The sequence below is a fragment of the Podarcis pityusensis genome, assembly GCF_964106645.2.
Source record: "Podarcis pityusensis genome assembly, chromosome: 8".
Taxonomy (NCBI): Eukaryota; Metazoa; Chordata; class Lepidosauria; order Squamata; family Lacertidae; genus Podarcis; species Podarcis pityusensis.
The window spans coordinates 64,240,940-64,267,523 of record NC_138033.1 but is presented as its reverse complement, the minus strand read 5'-3'; the positions used below and the strand labels follow the sequence as shown (position 1 = coordinate 64,267,523).

Genomic DNA, 26,584 nt, shown 5'->3' with positions numbered 1-26,584 from the left:
TGGGTGGCCAGACTTAAGCAGCCAGTTGCCTGTGTTTCTAAAGGTTGGGGGTTGAAGCAGCAGGAGGTGCAGGTGCCCATTTTTCTGCGCCTGACAAAGCTGTGGATGAAGTCCTTTGCACACACATGCACATTGATTCTGCTCTGTTTGAAATGCCGTGGCAGAAACAGCACGTTCCCTGCAACCCTAAGGGCTGACTCAGCTGCTCATCGAGTCACTCTTTCCAGGCCAGATCGATAATGCACTAATTTGCATAGCAGCGTCTTTCAAGGAAGCCCATTCGTGGCGACGTCCTTTGCAGTTCGCAGAAGAAACTCATAATGGAAACGAGAAGTGCTTTCCCTTTTATTTCCCCTTTGCTCTACACCGCAGAGCTCTCGAAGCACTGCTCTAAATTGGGCGATGAATCAGGGCCCCTATCCACAGGGCCCCAGCATTGGGGGAGACCTCGGATCGAGTCCTGACGCTGCCCAGCTCCCTTTTTGCTGCCCCTTTCGCCCTGGTCTTGGATTTCCCACGGGCTTCTGAACGGTTCCTCTGAACAGCCGTGCTCTTAAACAGACATTTCCTTCCTCCCACGGTGGTTTTGCCTGAAGGGCTGCCTTGTGATGGCTCTGCCCTCATTTCCCACCTGTCCGCTGGGTGAAATGTTGAGGACACCCTCTGCCCTCATTGTTTTCCCCAGGGCCTCCTTCTTGCCAGGCTGCATCCTCGGCGGCCTCCTGGTAGTCTCCAGTGGCCCCTGACAGCTGTTCCTCTGGGGATCCTTGCAGATAATGGGCTCCTCATCCCGGACTTGAACGATGAGGTGGCAGCAACCCGCTGCTGCTGTGGTAAGTAGACAAACGCAGGGAGGGCACGTTTTGCAGGGGGTCGACAAGGAAACTGGCAATATCCTAATGCAGTCCTACAAACCTACGGGGTCTGGCTGCCACTTGGGAATCTGAGTGCTGTTCTGGGGTCCCATGCCCATGGAAGGAGATTGTGGAGCTGGGTTAGGTTCAGAAACGCTGCCATGGAAATGTTCCGGGGGCTACATTGACTAATGCTGTAGCATTAGTAGTCATAGAAGCATAGGTTTGTGGGGTCATCAAATGGGTTCTTGCTAGCAGAGGGCTGCTGCACTACATAGAAAGGTTGCAGCATTTTGGACTTTTGAGTTTAGAGGAAAGGTAAGAGGCGATTTGATGGAAGCGAATGAATTACGCCTGGCATGGAGAAAACACAGAGAGAAAAGTTTTTCTCCCTCTTTCACAAGAACTTGTGGATATTGAAGCAGAATGTCGGAAGATTCGGGACAGAAAGGAGAGTCCTTCACACAGTGCATAGTTAAACTATGGAACTCGCTGCCTCATGAAGCAGTGATGGCCACCAACCTGGATGGCTTTGAAAGAGAGGGCTGTGTCTACCAGCCACAATGGCTTCTGAATTCGTGCTTCTGAATACCAGTTGCTGGAAACTGCAGGAAGGGAGAATGTTCTTGGGCTCAGGTCGTGCTTTCAGCCTTCCCAAATAGGCATCTGGTTGGCCACTGTGAGAACAGGAAGCTGGACCAGGTGAGCTATTGGCCTGATCCTTTTCTTAAGTTCTGGGACGGCTCTATTGTTAGGCAGAATGAGGCAGCTGCCTCAGGCAGGACATAATGGAGAGTAGCCTGGAGGTGTTGGAGGATGAAGGTATAGATTCTCATTTGCTGGGGTAAGTGGGTCACTGCCCAACCAACCTCAGTCAACTCGCATCTACCTGCCTTCTTGCAACCAGTCCACACTGTGGCCCTGACTGCCAGCTTCCTCAGCCTCAGGGTTGTTTCCCCCTGCCCCCCCCCTACAACTCAGCAGGAAGGAGGATAGGGACAAAACCAGAATGAGTTGGCTCTGTTTATCATGGGGTCTAGTGCCCCCTACTGTTGGGCTCCCCACTTTTCTTCCTACCAGCCCCAATGGGCACCAGCCACCACTGGGGCAATGTGGGACAGGGAACTTTTCCTGAACCCCCAAAGCTAGCTCCAGGGGCAGTAGAAGACATTGACTCATCTCTGGCGCTGAGACTGGTTTCAGCTGCAAGCCAGGTCAGTTTGTGCATGTGGAAGGGGGTGGGGGCTGCCATTTAATCCTTTTCCCCCAGCAAAGCAACGGCTCTCTTGCTAGTGACATGCCCCATGATTTTCATATTGTAGCATTAGTTTAGGTGGTGATGTCAGCACTCTGGAGGGGAAGGTTTATTAAATGATCTGCCAGGATCCCCTACAATTGTCAAGTGGTCCAAAAAATATTTGAAGATCTGTTATTTAAAGGTGAGAATAAGAGGGAAAGCTTGTAATGGTTTGTGGTGTGTGTGTGTGTGTGTCTAATGTAAAGATTGTTCCACCTTCAAGGCGAAGCAACTTTTTCTGAGGTTGAGGAGCAGAGGACGCAAAACTTAGAGGAAGTTTCCAGTTGTGCTATGTGGCTTTTTTATATATATACTGAGATGCTCATCTCCAAATTCACGGTCTGAGTTTTGGAACTGAAATTTGACAAGCAAAAACACAATGGATTGTATATAGAACTAGTCCTACTCAGAGTAATGATAACTGCTAAGTCTAGAAGAGTTGCTTGGAGCAGCTTACAGGTAAAAAGCAAAAACAACCCCTGGTTATTATTTTGCTGAAAACAGCAGTGGCATCAATATTGCAGAGAGCAGCACCCACCACCAATACATTAACCAGCAGCAAGAGAATCAAACTCCTGCATTAAAAAAGCAAAAACTTTTTCTCCATTGCCTCCAGGAGGACACTAATAAAGACTGGCTCCCCTCTACTCGTCACAAGAAATTGTGACGGGGCTTTTGGGCCCTGGCTTTTTAGACAGATAGGTTCTGAAATGTTTGATTGGCAGGTGTGGATTTGCTGATGTTGGCACAATGCAAGTGGGGAATGTTTGACATCATCACAATTCTCAGAGGAGAAGTTGGAGGAGCAGGTCCCAGGGTGGGGTGGGGGGGTTATTCATTTCAGCTCTGCTCTCGCCCACGGTGATGTGCAATCTGTCCCGCTTTGTGTAGGAGGGCTTTACAAGAACCGGGCTGGTGCAACCACCACAAGGCCTCTTCTGAGGTCATGGGGTTTTTGAGGATGGCAAACTTAAGAGAGAGGAAGGGGGTGGGGAAGGAGGAAGAGGAGGAAGAGGAAGGCTGATGGACCTGATATTTCTATATAATATCAGCATCTCATCTGTTGCGTTTGTGTGTGTTGGGATGGAAGGGTCTGTAAATTTCAGGTACCTCAATTTCTCATTTCCCCCATCATAAATTCAGTTCTTCGCATTTTGCAGCCATATGTGGTATGTTTCTTTTAATCGTCATGAAAACTCACCAGCGTTTTAGTGCTAATTTCTCCCAGCAAAACACCTTCTTCTTCTTCTTCTTCTTCTTCTTCTTCTTCTTCTTCTTCTTCCAAGCTTTTCCCCCTAATGGAATGCATTTTGTCTGCTAATTTCACTAATTCCTTCATTTCTACACACCCTTTCCTCTAATATATGCATTTTCATAAACACTGGCTGGAGAGCCACATTGCAAAATTCAGATCAGTGCGGATTTCAAAAAAAGGAGAGCTGTGTTCCATCGGTTGATGTTTGTTTTCACCCCCCAGCAAAGGCAAGCCCGATATATTTGGCTTTAAAGCCAAGTGGAATTGAATTTTCTCTCCATCTCTAGTAGATGGTGGAATATGTAAAGATCAAGGCAAAGACTGGACTGCACATTAGTACATGTGAAAAAGGATCTCGCGTGAACCAGCAACGTGCTGCCACGGCTAAAAAAGCAAATGTGGTCTTTGGCTGTGTGACAGAATCATTGCATCCAGATCATGAGAAGTAATAAGCCTGGCTGAGTTGTTCCTACCATCGTGCAACAGGGAGAGCGGGAGAAACCCCTCTCTTCCAAGACCCTCAAGTCCCCATCACTGTTCCTGCAGTGCCCCACCACTTTGGGGGCTGGACCTCTGCAGCAGCAGGCCTTTGTTGCTAAAGTCGGTTCCTCGCTGGAGAACACAGGAGCTCTTGCCTCGTCTGTGGGATTTGGAATCCTGTGTGGGGTGGTCAGAAGGCTTGGAGACGCTTAGCCTGGAGAAGAGGTTCCAATATCTGCTCAGATATTGGCTTTCTGTTGCTCCAGAGCCCAACAGGTGGAAACCACACAGAAACAAGATTTTGACAAAATGTTAGGAGAAACGTCTTCATGGTACAAGCTGTTCAACACAAGAAGGGGCTGCCTTTGCTGCTGGTGGTGGGGTCCTTTGCTGCAGGTATTTAAGCTTCCATTGCCTCCTGCATTGCAGACCCTGACTTGCACCCGCGGTGGGGGTTGGACTCAGGGCTGGATTAACCATTAAGCAAAATAAGCACATGCTTAAGGCATCAAGGGAAGGGTTGGGCGACACATAAATTTTCCATTGCTAGGTTTTAACATTAACGGTCCCAAATTGCTCAGCTGCGTGTTCATTTTCTCAGTCGAAGTCTATTACAAATCCCAACAGGATAACTAGGCAACAAGGCGGACTGCATGCCTTGTCCCTGCTAAGTATAGAAGCAGATGTGTTATGTGCGATTAGTTTCGGGGGTCTGATCAAAGACTCTGCAATTAGAAAAAGTGGGAGAAAAATATTAATGAAGTGGAAGTTTACCAAAAATAATCATTATTTTCCAACTGACTTGTAGGTTTCGTTTCATTTCAGAAACTAAAATTTTATTTTACGGTTTTCTATTGTTTATATTTTGAATTAGATATACCAGTATATGGTGGCACCAAAATCTTTTAAGTGCTATCTTAGGCCTTCTAAAGGTCTTAATTTGGCCCAGGAGGCAGGAGGCAGTGCTTTACTGCGGGGATTTAATCTGCCATCACCTCCTCCACTGCAGACCCTGACTTGCACCCGGGGTGGGAGCGGGTTGGACTAAATGAATCCCAAGGACCTCCAACATGATGATTCTTTTCTTCTCCACTGGGATTTAATTCCTTTCCCAGGCAAGTCAGACCCCGAACCTTGACGCTTTGGGGCCAAATACACTGTTTCCAGGAAGGTAAAGGATACCAAGAGATCCTTCGGGGAAAGGGCACGATTATTCTGGTAAAGAGCTGCCTCAGCAGCCCTCCTGGCTTTTTCTTATCAGTCCTGGCTTGTGGTTGCAGTGCCATCGAAGGCGCAGCACATCCTGCCTGCTGAGATATTGCTTCCGGGCTTCAATACTGGGTCCCTAGGGCAGCCGCCCCCAACTCTGGTGCCCTCTTGAGACAGCTGGATTCCTACTGACGGAGCACTTGGCTAGTAGGCATGATGGCGAAGCTCTGCCTCTGCAGCAGGAGGAAGCAATGCATCTGAGCACCAGTTTCTGGAAACGGCAGGAGGGGAAAGTTCTCTGGTGCTTGAATCCAGCTTGTGGGTTCCCCACAGGCCTGGCAGCAGACCCAGAGCACAACAGCAGCACTCTCCCCTCCTGCGGTTTCTGGCAACAGGTATTCAGAAGCATTTGCTGCCTCTGATCGTGGAGGCAGAGGAGAGCTATCATGGCTAGTAGCCACTGAGAGACTGGTCTTCCAGGAATTTCTCTAATTCTCTTTTAAAGCCATCCAAGATGCAGACCCTCCAAGTGCCCCTATTTTCCAGGGACAGTCCCGGATTTACAGATGCCGTCCCGGTTTCTGATTTGATCCTGGAATGTCCCGCTTCTCCTTGGGAGAAAATGGGAATGTTCCCATTTTCATTGGAGAAATATTAGAGGGTATGGAGTTATGCGACCCCCGATTCAGGGAGATAAGTAACTCTACAACCTTTAGAAGACATATGTATAGGGAAGGTGTTTTTTAAAATGTTTGTTATATTTTTATATATGTTGGAATCTGTCCCGCTGCCGCACAATTTCTGTTCTCATCCTGAGGTAATGTTTTTAACCTGAGGTACTTCCTGGTTAGTGGAATCTGTAACCCGAAGTGTTTGTAACTTGAGGTGTTTGCAACCCGAGGTACCACTGTAATAACTTTTTTATTATTATAGACTAGGAAGTCCCTATTTTCATTGGAGAAATGTTTAGAAAACATCTGAAGGGTGCCCCGTATAGGGAAGGTTTTTTTTTTAAAAAAAGTTTAATGTTTTGTTATGCTTTTACGTATGTTGAAAGATGACAAGAGTGGCTGGGGTAAGCCAGTCAGATGGGAGGGGTATAAATAAAATTATTATTATTATTATTATTATTATTATTATTATTATTATTACTATTATGGAATAGGATGTCCCTATTTTCATAGGAGAAATGTTGTAGGGTATGAAGGTGGTGGCCATTCCTGCGTCCTGTGGCAGGGAGTTCCATTGTTCAATTTTGTGCTGTGTGAAGGTCTTTCTGCTATCTGTCCGGAGTCTCCCAGCACTGGATATTCCACAAGTTTTAGCAATAAATTAGCAAGAACTAGCTGTGATTATTCAGTAAGCATGTGCAGAGTGCCAATTTATTTCTTATTCCTGGACTGTATTAGGAATGCCAGAAGCTGTGTCAGTCAGGCCACCTAGGTCAATATTGTCTGCAGTGACACGCAAAACGAGTGCTGTACCTTGGTTTAAGAACAGTCCGGTTTAAGAACGATTTGGTTTACGAACTCCACGAAACCGGAAATAGTGTGCCAGTTTGAGAACTTTACCTCAGTCTAAGAACGGAATCCGAACGATGGAAGGGCACCAGCGGCGGGAGGCCTCATTAGGGAAAGCACGCCTCGGTTTAAGAACAGTTTCGGTTGAAGAACGGGCTTCCGGAACAGATTAAGTTTGTAAACCGAGGTACCACTGTACCCATGAGCCGTTATCCCTTCTCCTATTAGAATTATAGAATGGTAGAGTTATAAGGGACCCCAAGGGTTGTCTAGTCTGACCCCCTGCAACGCAGGAATCTTTTGCCCAGCGTGGGGCTTGAACCCACAACCTTGAGATTAAGAGTCTCATGCTCTGCTGATGGAGCTAAATAAGTTACACCCAAAGCGTGTTTGGGGTCTGTGTTGCTCTCAGCCCTGTTATCAGCTGGGCTGGCTGTTGGGGCTGTTGTGGTGACAGGGCGAGTCATTGACCTCAAACGTAAATTTCAGGTTATAGTGAGGAGTCATTTGGATTGCGACAGGCAAGACGTTGGTGGGCAGGCAGCTCTCAGCTGTCTCATCACAGACGCAAGGCCGTGTGGTGCGCCTTTTCCCCTTTCTCCTTTGCAAACTTTATCGGAGTATGCTGGCAAACACCCACACCGCCAGGGTGACGCTGAACGGGGCCTTATCGGCGCCGCGCGCTGGGAGTGAGTGGGAGGGTGCTTTTGTGGGCAACTCGCGGTGTTTCCCCTGTCATATCAGCTAAGATCAACCCAAGGAGCTTTGAAAAATTACCAGCCTTTAAGAAAACCACCACCAGAGCAGCAGCAGCAAGAGGAACTACGATTCCGATCTCTTCTGCCTGTGAGATGAGCGAGAGCAGATGCTCGAAAGGCCTCGCAGGTTAAAATAAGGGGGCTTCCTTGCAACACCCCCGTTCTTGTACCAAGAATCATTCCTCATCATTGTACATTTCCCCTGTAGCAGCTCTGCTCTGCTTTCTAAATACCAGTTGCTGAAAATTGTGTGTGTGCACATAAACTTTCATGCTTAGGTGTACAGACCCTCCAAGTGCCCCTATTTTGCAGGGAACTTCCCGGATTTACAGAAGGCACCCTGGTTTCTGATTTGATCCCGGAATATCCCACTTTTCTTTAGGACATCCCTACGCGGGTGGTGCTGTGGGCTAAACCACAGAGCCTAGGACTTGCTGATCAGAAGGTTGGCGGTTCGAATCCCCGCGACGGGGTGAGCTCCCGTTGCTCGGTTCCTGCTCCTGCCAACCTAGCAGTTCGAAAGCACGTCAAAAGTGCAAGTAGATAAATAGGTACCACTCCGACGGGAAGGTAAACGGCATTTCCGTGTGATGCTCTGGTTTGCCAGAAGCGGCTTAGTCATGCTGGCCACATGACCTGGAAGCTGTACGCTGGATCCCTCGGCCAATAAAACGAGATGAGCGCCGCAACCCCAGAGTCATTGACGACTGGACCTAATGGAGCAGGGACCGAGCAACAGGAGCTCACCCCGTCGCAGGGATTCGAACCACCAACCTTCTGATCAGCAAGTCCTAGGCTCTGTGGTTTAACCCACAGTGCCACCTGCATCCCATTATTATAGAATAGGAAGTCCCTAATTTCATTGGAGAAATGTTGGAGGGAATGGGTGCTTCTTGTGGGTTTCCCAACAGGGCACCTGATTGGCTACTGTGACACTCAAACCGCTCCTCCGCCACGGAGTCATACAAATCAAGGATTCTGATGAGGCACTACAAATCCTCCAATGGGGACTGGGTGATGACAGCCTTACATTTTTATGTATATAGGGAGATATCGCTGAAGGTTCTGCCCCAACAGTGGTGGACCTGGTTTCTGGTTTCTGGTTTCTGGACCTGTGTTTCTGAATGTCATTTTCCAGAAGCCACAAAAGCGGAGGTTGCTCTTGTGTTTGGGTCCTGTCTGCAGGCATCCCACAGGCATATGGTTGGCCTGCTGCAAGAACAGCATGCTGGACTAGATGGGACGCTGGCGTAATCCAGCAGGCTCTTCTGATGTTTTTATGCCCTCCATGGTGCTGGTCTTCAGCTCTCATTAGCCCCAATCAGCTTAGCCTATAGCAGGCTTCCTCAACCTTGGCCCTCTAGATGTTTTGAGATTACAATTCCCAGCATCCCTGACCACTGGTCCTGCTAGCTAGGGATCATGGGAGTTGTAGGCCAAAAACATCTGGAGGGCTGAGGTTGAGGAAGCCTGGCCTATAGCCAAGGAGGCTAATGGGAGCTGAGCATCTGGACCACAGAATCATAGAGTTGGAAGAGACCACAAAGGTCATCTTGTCCAACCCCCTGCAAAGCCCAACTTGGGGCTCGAACCCACAACCCTGAGATTAAGAGTCTCGTGCTCTACTGGCTGAGCTATTTATGGTGACTCCAGCATTCCTGTTCTACCCAGAATTCAACCCTACAATTCCCAGAATACAACCCTACAATTCACCTGTCAATCCCTCCTCGCAGGGAACTCTCAGCACTTTTAACAAATGACAGTTCTCAGGATTCTGTGGGGGAAAGTCATGACTGTTTAATGCGGTATGATACTGCTTTATATAGAGCAGATTTGGCCCTAGGTTCCAGGCAAAACAGACATCAGCACCACCTGGTGGGCATAGCGTTCCTTCACATAATGCAGGTTTCAGTGACTGCTGTCACTGCTGCAAAATTCGGGATTTGTTGGTTGGGATTGCAGCCTACCTCGCTAGTTTGATTTCATGTGTCCGTATAAACTCTGGTGGATCTCATTTCCCTCACTGAGGCATCAGGGAAAGGACAATTTAGCATGCTGTTGACATTTTGGTCTTTGTCTCCCGGGTTGAAGAAATTCCCGTGGACACACTGAACAGTTTACAGGCTCCCTCCACAAAGTTATTTGTGTAATGCAGCATTTTATTTCGTAAATGGATATTTTATAAAGAATATGGTCACATGTGCGCCTCTACTGGAATGTAACGCTCAAGCTAATTTATGCTTTAAATGTTTGCGATCAACGTGGCTTTGGGGTTGTCAACTTGAAATCCTAGGACATTAGCAGGTAAATTCCATGTTGGGGGGGGGGGAGAAACTACAATATTCCCTTTGTTCTTTAACATGCACAATACAAAGTGGGGCATGGCTGAAAGCCTAACCCAGGGGTAGGCAACCTAAGGCCAGGGGGCTGGATGCAGCCCAATCACCTTCTCAATCCAGCCCATGGATGATCCTGGAATCAGCGTGTTTTTACATGAGTAGAATGTGTCCTTTTATGTAATATGCATCTCTGGGTTATTTGTGGGGCATAGGAATTCCTTCATATTTTTTTCCCCAAATATATAAAATATTTATTAAAGTTTAAACATTGCAAAAAACAAAAGAAAAACAAAAGAGAAATATAAACAATAAACGGTTACAAAGCCTCAAAAACAAAATCAAATACAGCAGTACCAACAATACAAAAAAAAGAAAAGAAAACAAAACAAAAGCATTTAAAAAAAAACCAAAAGAGAACAAACAAACATACAAAAGAACCCCATATTTTCATATCCTTATCTTTCATTAGCTTATTTCCTTCCAAAATATAGTCCAGCCCACCACATGGTCTGAGGGACGGTGGACCGGCCCACGGCTAAAAAAGGTTACTGACCCCTGGCCTAACCCCACTTACCTAAGCCCCATTGAATTTTGAGTGTTACGCTTCTGATTTGAGTGCCACACTTCCATTTTGAGTGCCACAGTTCCGTTTTGAGTCTTACGCTGAGGTCTGTCTGTTTTTGCTATTTATTTTGCGTTTTTGTTTTTGCAGCTTTTTTGTTTTGTTTTTGTGACTGTGTAGAACCCAGTTCGGCTACTGATTGATTGATGGATTGATTGAGTGACTGCAGTACATTGTTTATTGCTTTCATTTTATGCATCAGTGCTCTCGTTAGATAGTAAAATTCACGTTAAATTGCTGTTTTAGGGGTTGTTTTTAAAAGTCTAGAACGGATTAATGCATTTTGCATTACTTTCTATGGAAAGTGTGCCTTGGTTTTGGAACGCTTTGGTTTTGGAACAGTCTTCCGTAACGGATTAAGTTTGAGAACCAAGGTACCTCTGTATGTAGATTTTTAATATGTGGATATTAAAGAATAACAACATCAGCAGCAGCAGCAGCAAAGTCCATTGTAGAGAACTAAGTAATTGTAGCAAGATTCTGTTCTGTGATGCAGCTGAATGGGCAGACAGGAGAAAATCTGTTTGATAGTCCCTCTTCAAGGGATTCCCCAGGCATCTCTTCCATAGCAGTCAAGCCTCCAGAGCTGCTGCACAGGCTCTTTCTCTCCATCTTTCCTCTTTCAGGCCTTTCTGATGACTCTCTTGACCTCAGCCTGCAGCTCCAGAAATCTGGGTAACACAACTCGGGGCGAGCTCATAAGGACGCTTCGGAAACAAGGGACCCCAAGGAGCCTGTGGAGTTCGGAACAAGAGGTGCTGATTCGCAGCGGGCGGGAGTCCACACCGCCACGAAGGTGCCCATATGGTAAGTGAGGGGGGCTGCAGTCCCTCTGCAGGGATGGAGCACTTTCAGTTCGGCTGGGGTTCCTCCTGAATCTTGTGGGCCTTGAAAATGTGGGGCAGGTGAGAGCTGGTAAAAAAACTACAGGGCCAGAAGGGGCCCCTGTCCCTAACTATCTTGCATGTGTGTATTTTTTGCAATCGTTAACAAAATAAGTATATGTCGTAGCTCAGTTGGTAATCTCAAAGTCACGAGTTCGAGTCCCATGTTGGGCCAAAGATCCCTGCCTTGCAGGGGGTTGGACTAGATGGCCCTCGTGGTCCCTTCCAACTCTACAATTCTGTGTTCAACACATGCACAGTGCTGAATGATGGCTTGCAAGCATATGTCATGAAAAGAGCATTTGTAAGTATTTCTGAGGCTTTCTTACTACAGAGGCTAGAGACCGCTGGATCAGGCCAATGGCCCATCTGGTCCAGCATCCTGTTCTCACAGTGGCCACCCAGATGCCCATTGTGGGAAACTGGCAAGCAGGACCCATGCACAAGAGCCCTCGTCCCTCTGGTGGCTTCCACAAGCATTGCTGCCTTCATCTGTGGAGGCAGAATGTAGCTATCATTGCGGCTAGCAGCCATCCATCAGTTGCCTTCTCCTCCATGAGTTTTGTCCAATCCTCTTTTAAACCCACTCAAGTTGGTGTCCATCACGGCCTCCAGTGGGAGAGAGTTCCACAGTTTAACTTTGTTTTTGTTTTTTTAAATGATATTTATTAAAGTTTCAGATAGAAAGAGACACATCAATAAAAAGGAATTTAAAAGTAAAAAGAAAAATACACAATACAAAATACAAAAAGAAAAAAAAGAAAAAACAGTTAAAAACAATTCCATCTTTTCATCACTACCTTTGAATTTACTTATTTTCTGGACCTCCTCATACCTCCCTCTTTTGTATTCCAATTCAGTTTATTTGTCCAGCAATTCCTTTCCCTCTTTTTTAATCCCAATCCTTAATCTTAATATAATATAACATTAAATTTTTATCTATTAATAGCCAATTTTCCATTCTTTTAACCTTTTTATTCCTAATCCTTAATCTTAATCTATATATAACTTTAAAGCCTGTGCAGCTAGAAACCACTTAATTTCAATCCATCATCACTCTAACATTCTTTAATTTTGCAATGTTTCTGTAGGTAGTCTTTAAATTTCTTCCAATCTTCTTCCACCGACTCTTCTCCCTGGTCACGGATTCTACCAGTCATTTCCGCCAGTTCCATATAGTCCATCAGTTTCATCTGCCATTCCTCCAGTGTGGGGAGCTCTTGTGTCTTCCAATACTTTGCGATAAGTTTAACTTTGAAGGACTTTGTTTTATCTGTCCCGAATCTTCCAACATTGAGCTTCATGGGACATCTCTGAGTTCTAGTGTTATGAGAGAGGGACAAAAACTTCTGCTCACTTTCTCAATGCCGTGTATAATTTTATAAACTTCTTCCTCGACTTTCCTCTAATCTAAAGAGTCCCAAACTCTGCAATCTTTCCTTGCATGTTTTCAACAAAGAAAGCTGGGCTTTCCAGGAAAGGCTCGAAGGTTTGAAGCCCCTTCGGCTCTCTGTGACCTTCGGCTCCAAAAGTAATTTATTTCTCACGCGATGGATGATTCTCTTAAGGTATTCAACCTGGCCCTTTCTGGAACATGGTTGTGGTTTTTTTAAATAGAAAATGTACAAAGGGGCGTGCTTGTTTTGCAGGGAATATGTACTGGATATCACAAGAATGCGAAAAACCTGCAGACAGATGCTGTTTTGGGTGTGCATTTTGTGAAGGTAAGAATCCAGAGCGGGGTAGTTTGGGAGAGTTGGGCAGAGCTGGGGCAAGGCTGGGATGGAAGCTTCCCCCCCCCCCTTGCATGGAAGAAACAGAGAGGAGAGGGAAAGGGTGCTGAGTCCAGCCTCCTCTACTCATGCTTCCTTCCTGGACAAAACCTCCCAAAGATGTTTGATTTAATGTACAGTAAAAGCAAACTGATTAATCCAGATGCAAGCGACCAAGTCGTCGTGACACCCTGCAGAGACTTCCAGAACACAGTGTGCGGCTGTAAGTCGGGCTACTTTGAGGAGTCCAAGTATCCTGGGCACCTGGATTGCCAGAAATGCACAGACTGCTTGTCTATGAATCGGCAAACACAGCAGAACTGTGAGTATCCCAAAGCGCTCAATATCTGCCTTTGGATCACTGTTTCCCAAACAAGAGATAAATTAGGTACATAATTGAACAAGAGATAAATTAAGTTTTTCTTTTCTGGCCCCCCCACCCCCCTTCTTGATAATTTTTATAGCATCAACCAAGTTACCAAAAAGAAATAGAAGTGAATGAAATTAAAACTCACTGTGTGTGTGTAGGCAAGTTGTCACAATTGCCAACTAAGAGTACAGCTACGTGATGCCTGCGTTGCAGGAGTTTGGATTAAATGGCCCTTAGGGTCCCTTCCAACTCTACAGTTTTATTATTCTTTTTTTTTTTTAAAAAAATAGCAATTTCAACATAACAAAATATCAAAACATATCATATTCATTATTTTCCCCCTTCCCCCCACCTCCCCATTGAACCTCTCCCCTCCCCCCGAGACTTCCCTCAGCTCCTCTCTGATTTCTCAACACATATTATTCTCTGCATATTGTAAAATTGTATACCGGTAAATCCTTATATTATCAGCCTATTATGTTAACAGTCAATAAATTTGTGTATGTTTATTCAAAACCTGCCAAGGAGTCCAATTCTTTTTGTTGTCTTTTTAAGTAATTTGTATACAATTCTATGATTCTATGCAGGATTTTGTCAGGGCTTTGTCGAGAAATTTAGGAGAAATGTGTGTTAAATGCTGAAGAATTAAAAATAAATAAATAAATAAATAAAGAATGGCAAGCCGATGCAGAAATGTGACGAACTCAACATAAGATTGGAGAAACGGGAAACCAAATGAATCCAAAACTCATGGCCTTGTCCAACCCTCCTAGAGAGAGGAGACTAGTAGAGCTGCAGTCAAATGGCTGGCTGTATTGAAATCCTAAACTGGTCCCGAAACCGATTACCATGGGGCTTCTCTTTCCTTGCAGGCTCCCGAAAGGCGAACACGGAGTGTGGAGACTGCCTGCCTGGCTTCTGCCTATCTGGAGAAAGCTGCCAGCCATGCCCAACGTGAGATGCCCTTGGTTGTTCTTGACATCCTTCCTCCATGGGGAATTCTGAGGGAGGGGAGGATACTAGAAGTGAGGCCTGGTTTTCCCTTTGGCTAAAGGTCTCCCAAGAGGGCTGCCACATTCTCAGCCATATTTTATTTAAAGAACCACACCAAAATAGGGCAGGGGATACTCTATTGTTCCTTGCTTATCAGCCTCAGTTTCCTGGTTCCCTTGCTAAAAATTTGTGAGTGTGGGATTTGCTAGCCGTGTTCAGCACCTTCCCCTGAGGATCTCTGAAAGTTAAATATTTGAGCACAGAACAGACCCATTCTGGACTCTTCCAGACAACTTTTTATTGAGCTTTCATCCTGATATGTTTTCCCATATACAAAATGGGCTGCTTATTGACTCTGATTCACTCTGATTTGTTTGCCTTGCACCAATGGATTGTGACCCTGCACTTTCCATTCCATTTCCCACCACTTTCCTTACTGCAAAAAGTCCAGGGTTGGTTTTTTGGGTTGGTTTTTTTAAAAGCAGGTTTGTTGCAGCAAGTCAATTTCAGCTGCACAACCTGAATTTGATGTTCCATGACTGAATCCGACTTGCAAACAGCCGTCTGGAAGCAGCCCTGGTCTGCCATGCAAATTCATCACTGGCACCTGCCAGTCGACGCTACCCATTTAGGACTGTTTGATCACTGGTTCATTCTCTTTTTCAAGTATATTCCTTTGGAGAATCAGCCCTGGACTTTAAATTGTTGGCAGTCAGCTGGGTTGGGAAATAAACCAACATGGCGGGCAGCAAATGTAATGTCAATGGTGATGTGGACAGTAAGAATTCAATGAGAATTGCAATGTTCCAAGCTCATCCCTGTCTTCGTCATTTTAGTCAGTGGGTGCCAGTAAGCTCCACGTAAAATCTTTTGTAAATTTCCTTGATTTTTATGTATATATTTATTTATTTTGCAAAAAGCAACCAATAATTTTTATCAAAATCATCATCACCATTAGTAGCATATCCCCCATAGAGATTCAGGTAGGTAGCCGTGTTGGTCTGACACAGTCTAAATAAATAAATTAAAAAATTGTCCAGCAGCACCTTGGAGACCAGCTAAGTTTGTTCTGGGTATAAGCTTTCATGATACACTTCAGTTACACTGAAACAGAAGTATCTGAAGAAGTGTGCATGCACACGAAAGCTTATACCCAGAACATACCCATAGAGATGCTGTGGATGAGTCTCTCTTAAATTATCAAGTGCCCTTATGTTCTCTTTGACATACAACACAAAGCAACCCTCAACACATCATTTCCCTGTCCTTTGTAATGCTTGTACCCAGGCATAGCCTACAAATTCTCTCCATTCCTGCAGTTTCTTATTATGCTTACTGTCTCTGTGTTCTTAGTTCAGCTCCAAGCCCTCTCCAGCTCCCTCCTATCAGCTCGGAAGCCATTAACATATAAGTCCCTCTCCAAATGTCTCTGGTGTCCCCATGGCCACCACCATGGCCTTGGGCCTCTTTGTGGGCTCATGGCTGAGTTCTGCTCTACCCAGTTTTGGTGACCTTGAATGCTGAGGCCAGCCTTCCTCAACGTGGTGCCCTCCAGATGGTTTTGTATTGCAGTGCCCTTCCTCCCTTACCACTCTTTTGTCATGTTGGCCAGGCTGGTGGGAATTGGAGAAAGCCATGTTGGGGAAACCTGGTTAGCATCCTTATCCCGTAGGGATGTGTTACCCCAAGCTAGACATTCTCCACCTTTTGTCCACCCCCAACAGACCCCTTTCTTTCAGTCCCCTGCATTGCCACCCTTCTGTTTGGGGGCTTAAGCCCCACTGGTCTGTAATCTACAAGTGGAGCCTGTCCCTTTCTGTCTATGATCTGCTTGTCTCAAAACACACCCTGCTCCTGCACGCTGCCTACCAAATCGAACTCTATTCTGCTCACACCCACCATCTCTCACACAGACATCGGAAGCTCTCCATCCCACCTCTTGCTTAGTTGACCTCAGGAAGCATTTCTGTAAGGACTGCCTTTAGATTTCAACAGACTACCTAGAAACTTATTTTATCTTTCGCCCCCCAGAGCAAGAATGCGGTCTAACTCTGATGCCTCACGACTTCCAGTACCCACCACCCCAAGCAGGCAAGTCCCCACGCGATCACCTGCCCCTCACAAAGTGATCTCTCCCTGAATCACTTTGTCATCACCCAATAAACAGGTCGCTGTGATGAAAGCAGGGGTGGTCAAAAGAAGCCTCTTCCCACCCCTTCCCTTTCCAACTGTAACACAACAGCCCTGCAGTGCGGCCTGGGAGAATTGTCTGGGAGAATGGGCTGCCTTTGTGGCCTATATTTACCTAAAGGAATTAACTCTTTTTGTCTTCCAGCAAGAGTCCCAGAACTGAAATCTGCGGCAAGGACTGTAAATTTGGTAGGTCATGGCAATCCCAGGATATGTCACTCCTGGTGTTATGAGCTCAGTTTAGTGTTTATTGGAGGGGTGTGGGTAACCTCAGGGTCAGGGGCCAAATGCAGCACTCTGCCTGGCCCTTGGGAGTTTCCCCTGGTCATGCCTCACAGTAGTCTGAACTTCGCACCTTCCTGGAGTACTTTGGCTTGACTGCAATGCGCCTATGGCCTGTGATTGCACCTTCTGCTTGCCTGGATGATGGAGAAAGGGGTGTTTATGTGCATGGAAACCTGTTTCTTGTGCGACTGAAACATAGCCTATGATAGGGCTGTCATATTTCAAGAAGTGAAAATATGGACGCAAACAAATTGTTGACTTTAAAAAAAAATCCCCTCCAAAATGCAATTTTTTGGTTATGTTGCCGAAAATCCAGAACAAACTGCCGCTTTTCGGACATTCCCCCCAGATATCACTTCTGCCACTGAGATCCCAATTAATGTCTGGGAAAATCTGGACGTATGGCAACCGTAGGCTCTAAGATAGTAAAGTAAGAGTCACATTACTTGCCCCAGGTTCAGTCCTCAATGGCATCTTCAGGTGAAGCTTTACAACTGGGTTGGACAAATTTGTGAAGGAGAAGTTAAATGTGTGTTACATTAGGGTTGCCATCCATCTGGGTTCAGCCATACATTGCCAGGATTTGGCCGTCGGAAACAGTGTCTGGGGGGAAATCGCTTAAATGTCCAGGAAAATCTGGACGTATGGCAACCCATGTCAGAAGTGTAGATTTTGGCAAATTCCCTTAAAAATAGCTCAAAAACAACTTCTTCTTTTTCTTTTTCTTCTTCTTCTTCTTCTTCTTCTTCTTCTTCTTCTTCTTCTTCTTCTTCTCTCAACAGCTGTTGCGTCCAGATTTTCACTTTTTGAAATGGTTAAATGGGACCTCCATGCCACTTTTGTTCAGGTTGAGCCAGTACAGTACAGAGGTTAGGGTGTTCAGCTAAGACCTGGGAGAGTCTAGGGTTCAAATCCCCACTCAGCCATGAAGCTCACTGGGTGACTTTGGGTCAGTCACTGTCTCTCAGTCTAACCAACCTCGCAGGGTTGTTGTATGTGTGAGGGGGGGGCGGAAGGTGAGGCAGAATCATGTATGCCACCTTGAGCTTGAATAACAGTGAGACTGGAGAAGCCAGTATAAGTTGCAATTTCAGTTGCATTTGGGGAAACCGCTTGAGGCATCCATTGTGTTGAGCTCCTTCAACTGTTTCTGTTTGATTTGCTCATTGCGGACAGCTGGAAGTTTGTAAATTTGTGATAATATACCTGATTTTCAATGGGGGGAGGGTTTGAATAATTTTGATTGCAACTGTATGTGCCCATGCACTGCGGTAGTACAATGTCTGGGGAGCTTGGCCAAGGCTAGGTGTTTGATTCCTCACTTTTTGGTCTCTTCCTGCATGTCTTCTAAGCTATAGGTGTCTGTGGATGCTTGATGCTTCTGGCAGCGGCCTTCATTGTGTACTGTATAAGGAGATTTGCCCCCCGTGCTGAGAAGAGCTACTCCACATCTCCATGGGTCCAGACTGGCCAGCCTACCAAACACCTTTGCAATGGTAATCCTAAGGTGGAAACAGGACCGGTCCTGCCATTTGGGTAGAGTGTTTAGGGGCTGTAGCTGCAGACCCCCCTCCAGTCCATTCACCTCTGTTGGGGATGGGAGCTGTGTGCCCCACAAGCCAACCATTTGCCCTCTCAGCTGGTTCACTGAAGTTCAGTAGCCCCAGGCTGTTGCTGAAGTAAGATTCAATCAGTCAGCCTGAACAGCTTCTACACATGGAACAGGGCAGGATGGGATCCTATCCTCTGCCTCAGGCAGAAAAATGTCTTGGGCTGGCTCTGAGTAGGAAAGTCCTCCCACGGGGTGGTCACATCCACCACACATGTAAAGTGCTTCAGACCGATTACAATATATAGATCAATCCGTATAAGTCCAGCTGTTGCAATTATACCCGTTTTGCAGATAAAGAACTGAGGCTGAAATAATAACAGCTCGCCTAAGCTGGCAAGGGAGTTAATGAAAAGAGTTCAATGCAGAGAGGAACTACAGTTCCCAGGATTCTTCCCCCCCCCTCTCCAGTCATTTACTGTATTTTTCTGTGTATAACACACCTCCTATTTTGGGGGGCTAAAAATTAAGAAAATGGGGGGAGATTGCCCCCATGTATAAGACTACCCCCCCTTTAAACATTATTTTTAAGTAAAAAAACCTAGTCTTATACACAGAAAAGTATGGTATATTAAATCTCCAAAAATATTCCAGAACATTATGATTATTATTTTTTTTTAAAAAATGTATAAAGTTTCTTGACTTCCTACCCCTTTCCTGTTGTTCATTTTTTCTACTCCATTTTATTAGCTGTTTTACAACACATGCGTTTTTACTAGCTAAACTCCAGTATCATCAATCCACCGCTTATATTTCAAACGCTGCCATCCTCCCATCCTCCTTGGACACTTCATCATTATGGCCTCTTAATCTGGCAGTTAATTTTGCCATTTCAGCCCAGTCCATCATTTTCATAAGCCATTCTTCCTTCCTTGGTAATCCTTCCTCTTTCCACCTCTGTGCATATAAAGTTCTAGCTCCTATTACACTTCCCATAATTCTTTTGAGGGATGCCATGACAATCTCAAATGCTTTTAATGTTCAGTGTGGATGGGCCCTTTTCCTAGCAACCTAACCACTAAAGGTGTAGCAAATATCATGTCCAGCTCATGCAGAAGCTCTCCAAGAATTTCGACGTGCCCATTGCTCTCGGAGACCAGTGTCTATGCCCCTTGAGATCTCCTGCTGCAGCTGGAAGATGCCCCCAGAGCCTTGCGGTTGGTAAAGCCAAGTCTTTGTTTTTGCAGGCACGGTGCCGATGCCCCCCCTATTTCTCCATTCAGAGCCTCCCGCCGCATCCCTCACCGAGAAAGAGAAACTGGTGAACGGAGCACCCCCGATCTGTGGTTTGCTGCAAGGCAGAAACATGTACGCCGTGATTGACGCTGTGCCAGTCCGGCGCTGGAAAGAGTTTGTGCGGGGTCTGGGCCTGCGCGACAGGGAGATTGAGCTGGTGGAGCTGGAGCACTCGCAATTCCGCGAGCAGCAGTATGAGATGCTCAAGTGCTGGTGCCAGCAGCAGCAGGGGCCCTCGACAGATGCCATCTTCACCGTCCTGGAGAGCATGCAGCTGGGCGGCTGCGCCCAGGAACTGAGACAGCAGCTGCACGCCAACAGCTAGCAGGGGAGCCCCTGAGATGAGGTGGGGGCAAAGATCTGAGCTATGCCGTTCCCCACCCCATCTCAGACAGACTTGCGCTGGGGCAAAGGAAACAGAGAGCTCCAACCTCATGGAAGGAGCACTGTAGGTATAGAACTTTGCAGTGACATTGAAATCCTACTCCAGGTATTCTGGAACATGTGTAGTGCCTAAGACACTGAGCTGCAACCCAAGGATGATGCAGTTCCAATGGATATCCCAGGTGGCCTCTGAGATAGGGAGATAATACTTCATTCACCTTACATGCCGGTAGATGTAAAGTTTGCTGAGATTATGTATGTGAAATGCTTTGCACAGACTAAAATGCTCTAAGGTACTATTAGTGATTCAGCAGGACACCTTGCTACAAATTATGGCCAAGACTTATGCCTCAGAGCTTGGCTGCCCACAGGAAGGATGAGACAACCAGAATACTTCTCTCCCACAGCCCCTTGCCCACCCGCCACTCACCTCTCAGCCCTTCTGCAAGTTTCCTCTCAGTCAAACCACCCTTCCGATTTCTTCAATGTCCAGCAGGGTTGAGCATTCCATGACTGAGCCTCCCCACTCAGGAGTTGGAATGTTCAGGAACATTCTGTGACCTCACAGGAGGTCACCCAATGGCTGGCAAGAGTGCCAGGAGCCTGTTTTGAAAAATGTATTTATGTGTTTTCACTATGTCAATTCTAACACACTTTAACAACCAGGGGCTCGTGATTCTGAACCTGATTGAGCCCTGGAAAGATACACGTGATGGTCCCAGGAGCTCCTAGTTTTCCCACACCAGGAAGTCTGCAATTTGATTGGCTTTCACTGTTTTTTAATTTGTTAAGTGGCCAAACACAGGGCAATCTCCAGGCGTCTTGCAATCTATTTTAATCATGTACCAAATCCTATCAAATGCCCGAGTGAAGATGAGGGCTTAATCAGGTTCTAAGAAAATGTCAGTGTTAGCACCAGGCAGGGCTCACTTGGGAAAGAATTCTGCAGGTGGGGGGGGTCACCACAGAAAAGGCCCTGTTCCTCACTGCCATGCCTTAAAACTCTCTCTGAGCCAGCCCACAGAAAAGGACCTCAGGTGATGTTCATAAGGGTTGTCAAGAGAAGTGGTGGTCTACCTGCAGACTAAATAATGTGTCTGTAGGCCAGAGGGAGCTCAGCATAAGAACTTTAGTACAGCCTTCAGGATGAGGCCAATGGCCCATCTAGTTCAGCAACTTGTACACACCAGATGCCCTGGTGGTAAACCCTCAAGCACCTTTTTTGCATGGGGGGCCCCCTCAGGTGCCGTTCCTGCCATCTCTAGGGGTTTTTGGGAAGACCCTTGCTGGAGACACTCCTGCCCGTCAGCTAGGTGGACCCAAAGGTTTGGCTTCCTGTGTTTTTATGCATAGAAAGAAGAGAATAGACAGCTAGCTGTTGGGGACCCTCCAGCTTTCAAATTTCCGGTCTCGAGCAGCGAATTGGGATTCGAGGGCCGTCATCTAAATCCAGGATGCTGCAGTATTGCTATTTATGAAACATCCAGTTCTCTGCCATTTTTCTGGTGCTACATTTCCAAGGCCATTTTCAGAATTCCCTGCTGGTTGCAGCAACGGGGCACTCAAGCTGAGTTGTGAATATTGTCATTCAAATTTGAACTAGAGACTACCAGCTCTCGCGCTCTCTGCCATGGCCACTCCTTCAAAGCAAACACTGGAGTTGGGTGCTGGTTGAATGCTAAACTTCCTGGGCTTAGAGTTTTGTTTTGAACAATTGAGCGGTATATACATTTTGTTAAATAATAAAAAAATGCTCCACACCTCCGCCTACGACTCCCTTCCATTCCCCCTCTGTTCAAAAACCCTTTCCACCATGGCATCGTTATTTCAGTTTCAGGAAATAAAGTAAAAAAAGGAATGATACACTCTACGTTATTAAATATTACTTCTGTGTCCAGAATAACAGCTGCCTGTTTTGTGTGTGGTTCATAGGCCCTTGATGGCTGATCCGGAGAAGGTTAGTTATCCTAGGTCCCATTGAATTCAGTGGAGGCAAAGTGAGTCACACAACAGGGGCATGGGGAGGAATTCTGGCTGGTTCATATATGCACACACATCTACCCAGTCCACTCCCTCTTAATTGCCACCCTTCAGCAACCAGGATGGCATAAAAACGTTCTTGCAGTTGTATCAGTGAAAGCAGAAGGGAGTCTGTGCAGAAGCGATTCCATCCTGAGGGAGAGGTCAAAAGCAAGAAAAAACGAAGGAAAGACCAGCTCGAAGAGGGACTTGCTTTTTAACAGCTGATAAGGTCAACATTCTGGGATCAAAAGAATCCCCAACCTTCAGAGGCCTCGAAGGTGGACAGGACCCAAAGCCATATAGAAAAGAAGAGTTTGAAGAAAATCTACAGAGCGCTGCTGGAGCTGCTGTGCTTTTAATGAAAATATGGCAGCTAAAGGAACTTCTTGCTTCAACTCATCCAAATTACTGAGATGTACATTTCAAACTGTAACCCTTTTATTTAGAAATGCCCTTTTCCCTTTGCAAAATAAAGTGTGCACCAGCAGAACCTTTTGTCTACAAGGTTCTATTATGAAAAGGGCAGGGTGCTTGAGGAACGCTGCTCTCCATGATACTTTAAGCTACCCAGGTCAGTTTGCAGCAGACAGATTATCTTGGCAGAGAAAGGGTGACGTCAGACATAAAAAGAGGGCTGTGGCCCATCCATCCTGGAGAAGGGGGCCTGAGTGCTGTTTTGCAAAAAAACAACACCCTCTCCTTTGCCAATAAAATAAGTACTCATAAAGACAATGGGAATTCCTTCCAAGTAAACATGCACAGGATACACAGAGCTTTAAAACATTCTTCATCCGGTTTCTGCATCAAGGAACACCAGATTCTGCAACCTGTTTAAACTGTGCAAATGCAGCAAGCTTGCAGAATCTCTCGATCCATTTTTTCAGTGGTTATTCTTTTGCTTCTGCAAGTTAAGAGCAAGAGGTCAAAGAGCTTGACGGGGTGATGAAGAACCTTGTTCAGTCATGCCCACTTTCGGAATAGAAGTTAAGGGACCAAGAGGGTCATCTAGTCCAACCCTCTTGGGTTAGCTAAGACAGCAGCAAAGGACGAATCTGGAGAAATTATTTTATTGCACAGATGGACATTTGGACATTAAGCAGTTGATATCATACCAGCCAAGTGGGGGTGGAGGGTGTTGTAAGTTGCTAAGGTTGCCATGTGGCTAGATTTCATATTCAACTTAGCCTTAGGGTGAAGACAGACATAACACTCCGGACAGCCAGTTTTCCCACTCCCCCAAGGTGTGACATCAGCTTCAACTTGACTTACACACAAGTGAATTTATGCACGCCCTTCCCCACCTTTCAGTACGTCACCCACCTCCCTGCTTCAAATGCTTCTTAACAAGGCATTGTGAACATTAATTCAATTCAGAAATACTAACAAGTTGCAAAACTTTTCTCAGAGTTGGTGAAGTCCCAGGTGCTAGCCACAGTGCTCACCCCTGGTGCTTCCCGACACACTGAAAACTGGTACATGGGCGTTCTGGTTTTTTCTTTCTTTCTTTCCAGGACAAAAAATGGTACATTATATTTTAGGGTACAGTTTCACATCCCTTCCAGCAAAACTTAAGAATGTTATGTCTGTCCTCACATTGAGGGGGTGGGGGTGGGGCTGGTCTGAAAACGGGCACAAAATGAATAAGAAGAATCGGGGGAACGAGCAATTGGAGAGAGATGGCATAGGTAAAGGAGGTGTGTGTGTGGTTTTGCTGAGAGGAGAGAGAAGCCCAGAAACAGGAAGTGGGGTAGGGGTGGGTAGGAACATCCCTCCTCCTCCTCCTCCTCCTCCTCCTCTCAAACAGCTCACAGGGTCTGAGATCTACAGGATGGAAGCATCTCCAAGCACAGCGGAACCAGGCAGGTGGGCAGATTGAAGGACGCCCGAGTCCTAGTGCTTTGCTATGTCTCCTTTTTTGAGGATGATCTGCCTTTGCCAAGGCGCCAATTTGGATTCATCATACCCAAGAGTCCTTAGCTTTTCTGACTGCTCTTTCTCCTTCTCTTCCTCCTCTCGCCGCAGCTTTTCTTCCTCTTTTCTGTTGGGAAGGAAAAGGGAGGGGAGGCTCAGCTGGTTACCAAAGGCTTGGGAGGCACCAAAGCTAAAATGCCTGTTCATTCAGCATGTAGGTGAACTGCGGAACTCCCTCCCACAGGAAGCAGTGACAGTCACCAACCTGGATGGCTTTAAAAGGGGAGTGGGCAAGCTCATGGAAGAAGGCGACCAAAGGCTGCTAGCCATGATGGCTATCCTCTGCTTCCATGACCAGAGGGCAGTAATGCTTCTGAATTGCCAGTTTCTGGATATCAAGAGACCCCAAAGTTAATGAATACAGAACAAGTGAGTAACTATGGCTTATTATCCTAATAATGGGTGTTCAATTGTTATTTCAGATAAAGTCGACATACCAGACTGTGGGAAGACCATTCTTGACACTGAGCAATAATAAGAACTGGAGAGCCCCTTTTAGGACTTTTTGTGTGGAAAGAAGAATGAATGAAACTGGGGGTGTCTGGGGTTGAAGTTTGGGGAAACATTGCCTAGCAGAACGAGGAACAGCTGGCTATTATCTTGGAATACACCTGGATACTTTGAATAACCTTTATATACATAATTGAAAGACGAAGAACCACAAGTCCTCCTTGTCACCTCTCTCTCTCTCTTTATTTTTTGTGATCTTTTTCTTCCTGCCCCCCCCATTTTTTTCTCTTTTATCTCCCATGTTTTTGCTTTTGTTTTATTTTCTGATGTCCTCTTCTCCGGGTTAATGAGGGTATGCACAGGGATGGTTGGTAGGTGAAAGGCCCTGTGTGAGAGGCAGGGAAGGGAAGATATCCCAGGGTGGGAGGCTGGGGGGAGAAAGGGAAGCTCCCAAGTGGGAGCTGGGAGGGTCTGCCCCCCTATTTGTGTGAGCCAAGGGTTAAGGTCTACCTTTGGGAGAGGGTATTTTATTTTATTGCCCCCTTTCTCTTTTCTTTCTTCTACTTGTTGTTGTTGCTTATTTAGATTAGTTCAATTAGTTCATTTTTTTATTATATTGTATGTTGAATAGTTTTGATAATTTTTAAAAAGAAAAAGAAAATAAATCTGAGCCCTCTTTTTCACCAATCCTTAAGCCGCCACCCTTCTGAACCAGTCATGAAAGTAATGACTCACCGCTTTTGCTCTCTGCAGAAGAAAAGGAAGAAGAAGAAAACGTACCCGTTAGATCCCAAATTTATAAGAGTAATACTATAAGCATCTACTCAAAAACAAGCATGGATGAATCTCTTCATTTTTGGCTTGTTCCACTTTTAAGAGAAACCACAGCAGTGTTGTCGTTAATATGCCAGAGGCATGTACAGAATCCACCCCCTTCCAATGGCTGAGAACCTGCCTGCTGCCATCTATTGTCCCACGTCTCCAACTTTCCTCTTTTTCCACCCACAGTATGGATAATAAATAAAAACAAATAGGGCCAGTGAGAAGCTGCAGGAAGGATTGGCCTTGCCTGGCTTGCTACCTTCCCCTCCTGTTGTCTTTCCCCACCTACCATCTCCAAAATGTGGCTAAACCGCCCCATGCTGAAAATACGGCATGACATAATTTAGCATCAATTTAACAACAGCCCGGGACGCGGGTGGCACTGTGGGTTAAACCACAGAGCCTAGGACTTGCTGATCAGAAGGTTGGTGGTTTGAATCCCCGCGACAAGGTGAGCTCCCGTTGCTCGGTCCCTGCTCCTGCCAACCTAGCAGCTCGAAAGCACGTCAAAGTGCAAGTAGATAAATAGGTACCGCTCTGGCGGGAAGGTAAACAGAGTTTCCGTGCACTGCTCTGGTTCGCCAGAAGCAGCTTAGTCATGCTGGCCACATGACCCGGAAGCTATACGCCGGGTCCCTCGGCCACTAAAGCGAGATGAGCGCCACAACCCCAGAGTCGGTCACGACTGGACCTTTACCTTAACAACAGCCCATATAGGATACGATCTTTGACCCCCATTTTGCAAGTCCAGCCAGGTTGCAGCCTCTATTGGTACTCCTGAGCTGTTAGCTCAGTGCTGCTGTTAGAGTGGTGGACTACTAGGAGGTGGGAGAGACCAGGGTTCGAATCCCCACTCAGCCACGAAGCTCACTTGGGTGACTTGGGGGTGGGGTGCAGTCCCTGCCTCTCAGGCTAGCCTACCTCACAGGGTTGTTGTGGGGATTAAATGGGGAAGGGGAGAACCTTGTGCGCCACCTTGAGCTCCTTGGAGGAAAAGGCGGCATACATTTGCAATCAATAAAGGATGCCCTTTGTCGACAGCATCCCTTGAGCTGCATTTCCTCCCCCCGGAGCCTGCGCTCACCTTTCCTCCTCCATCTTCTTGCGCAGGATATCCCTCCGCCAGGCGGGCATGGTGGCCAGTCGAGCCTCTTCCTCTCGCTCCTGCAAGGCAAAAGAAGCGGCTGAGGGTTTTCCTTCTGCTCAAGCCTGCGAGAAGGGCTGGAAGAAAGGGAAACGGAGGCCAGAGAGAGAGAGAGAGA

The 26,584-nt window shown here is 46.4% G+C and overlaps 2 protein-coding genes across 3 annotated transcripts in view; one reads left to right on the top strand and one right to left on the bottom strand.

Annotated features, from left to right (window-relative positions):
- Positions 1-320: 320 nt before the first annotated feature.
- Positions 321-20,354, top strand: TNFRSF25 (TNF receptor superfamily member 25). Of its 2 annotated transcripts, none has more exons than XM_081017201.1 (9): positions 321-833; positions 10,989-11,141; positions 12,868-12,942; positions 13,154-13,312; positions 14,233-14,314; positions 16,385-16,444; positions 16,689-16,732; positions 18,181-18,324; positions 19,625-20,354. In XM_081017201.1, exons 3-9 carry the CDS (start codon positions 12,873-12,875, stop codon positions 19,996-19,998), a joined length of 933 nt encoding a protein of 310 aa, XP_080873327.1. In that variant the 5' UTR covers positions 321-833; positions 10,989-11,141; positions 12,868-12,872; the 3' UTR covers positions 19,999-20,354. The 2 variants fall into 2 exon arrangements, with proteins under 2 accessions (XP_080873327.1, XP_080873326.1); XM_081017200.1 differs by having other exon boundaries at positions 10,961-11,141.
- A 2,776-nt stretch (positions 20,355-23,130) lies between these two features.
- The window catches only part of LOC308483363 (espin-like), a 116,953-nt gene continuing 113,499 nt past the window's right edge, over positions 23,131-26,584 (bottom strand). The window contains exons 12-14 of the mRNA XM_081017153.1: positions 26,407-26,486; positions 25,236-25,247; positions 23,131-24,117 (exon numbers count right to left, since the gene is read on the bottom strand). Coding sequence (XP_080873279.1) covers positions 23,970-24,117; positions 25,236-25,247; positions 26,407-26,486 — 240 coding nt within the window. The 3' untranslated portion in view covers positions 23,131-23,969. The remainder of the gene's footprint in view (positions 24,118-25,235; positions 25,248-26,406; positions 26,487-26,584) is intronic.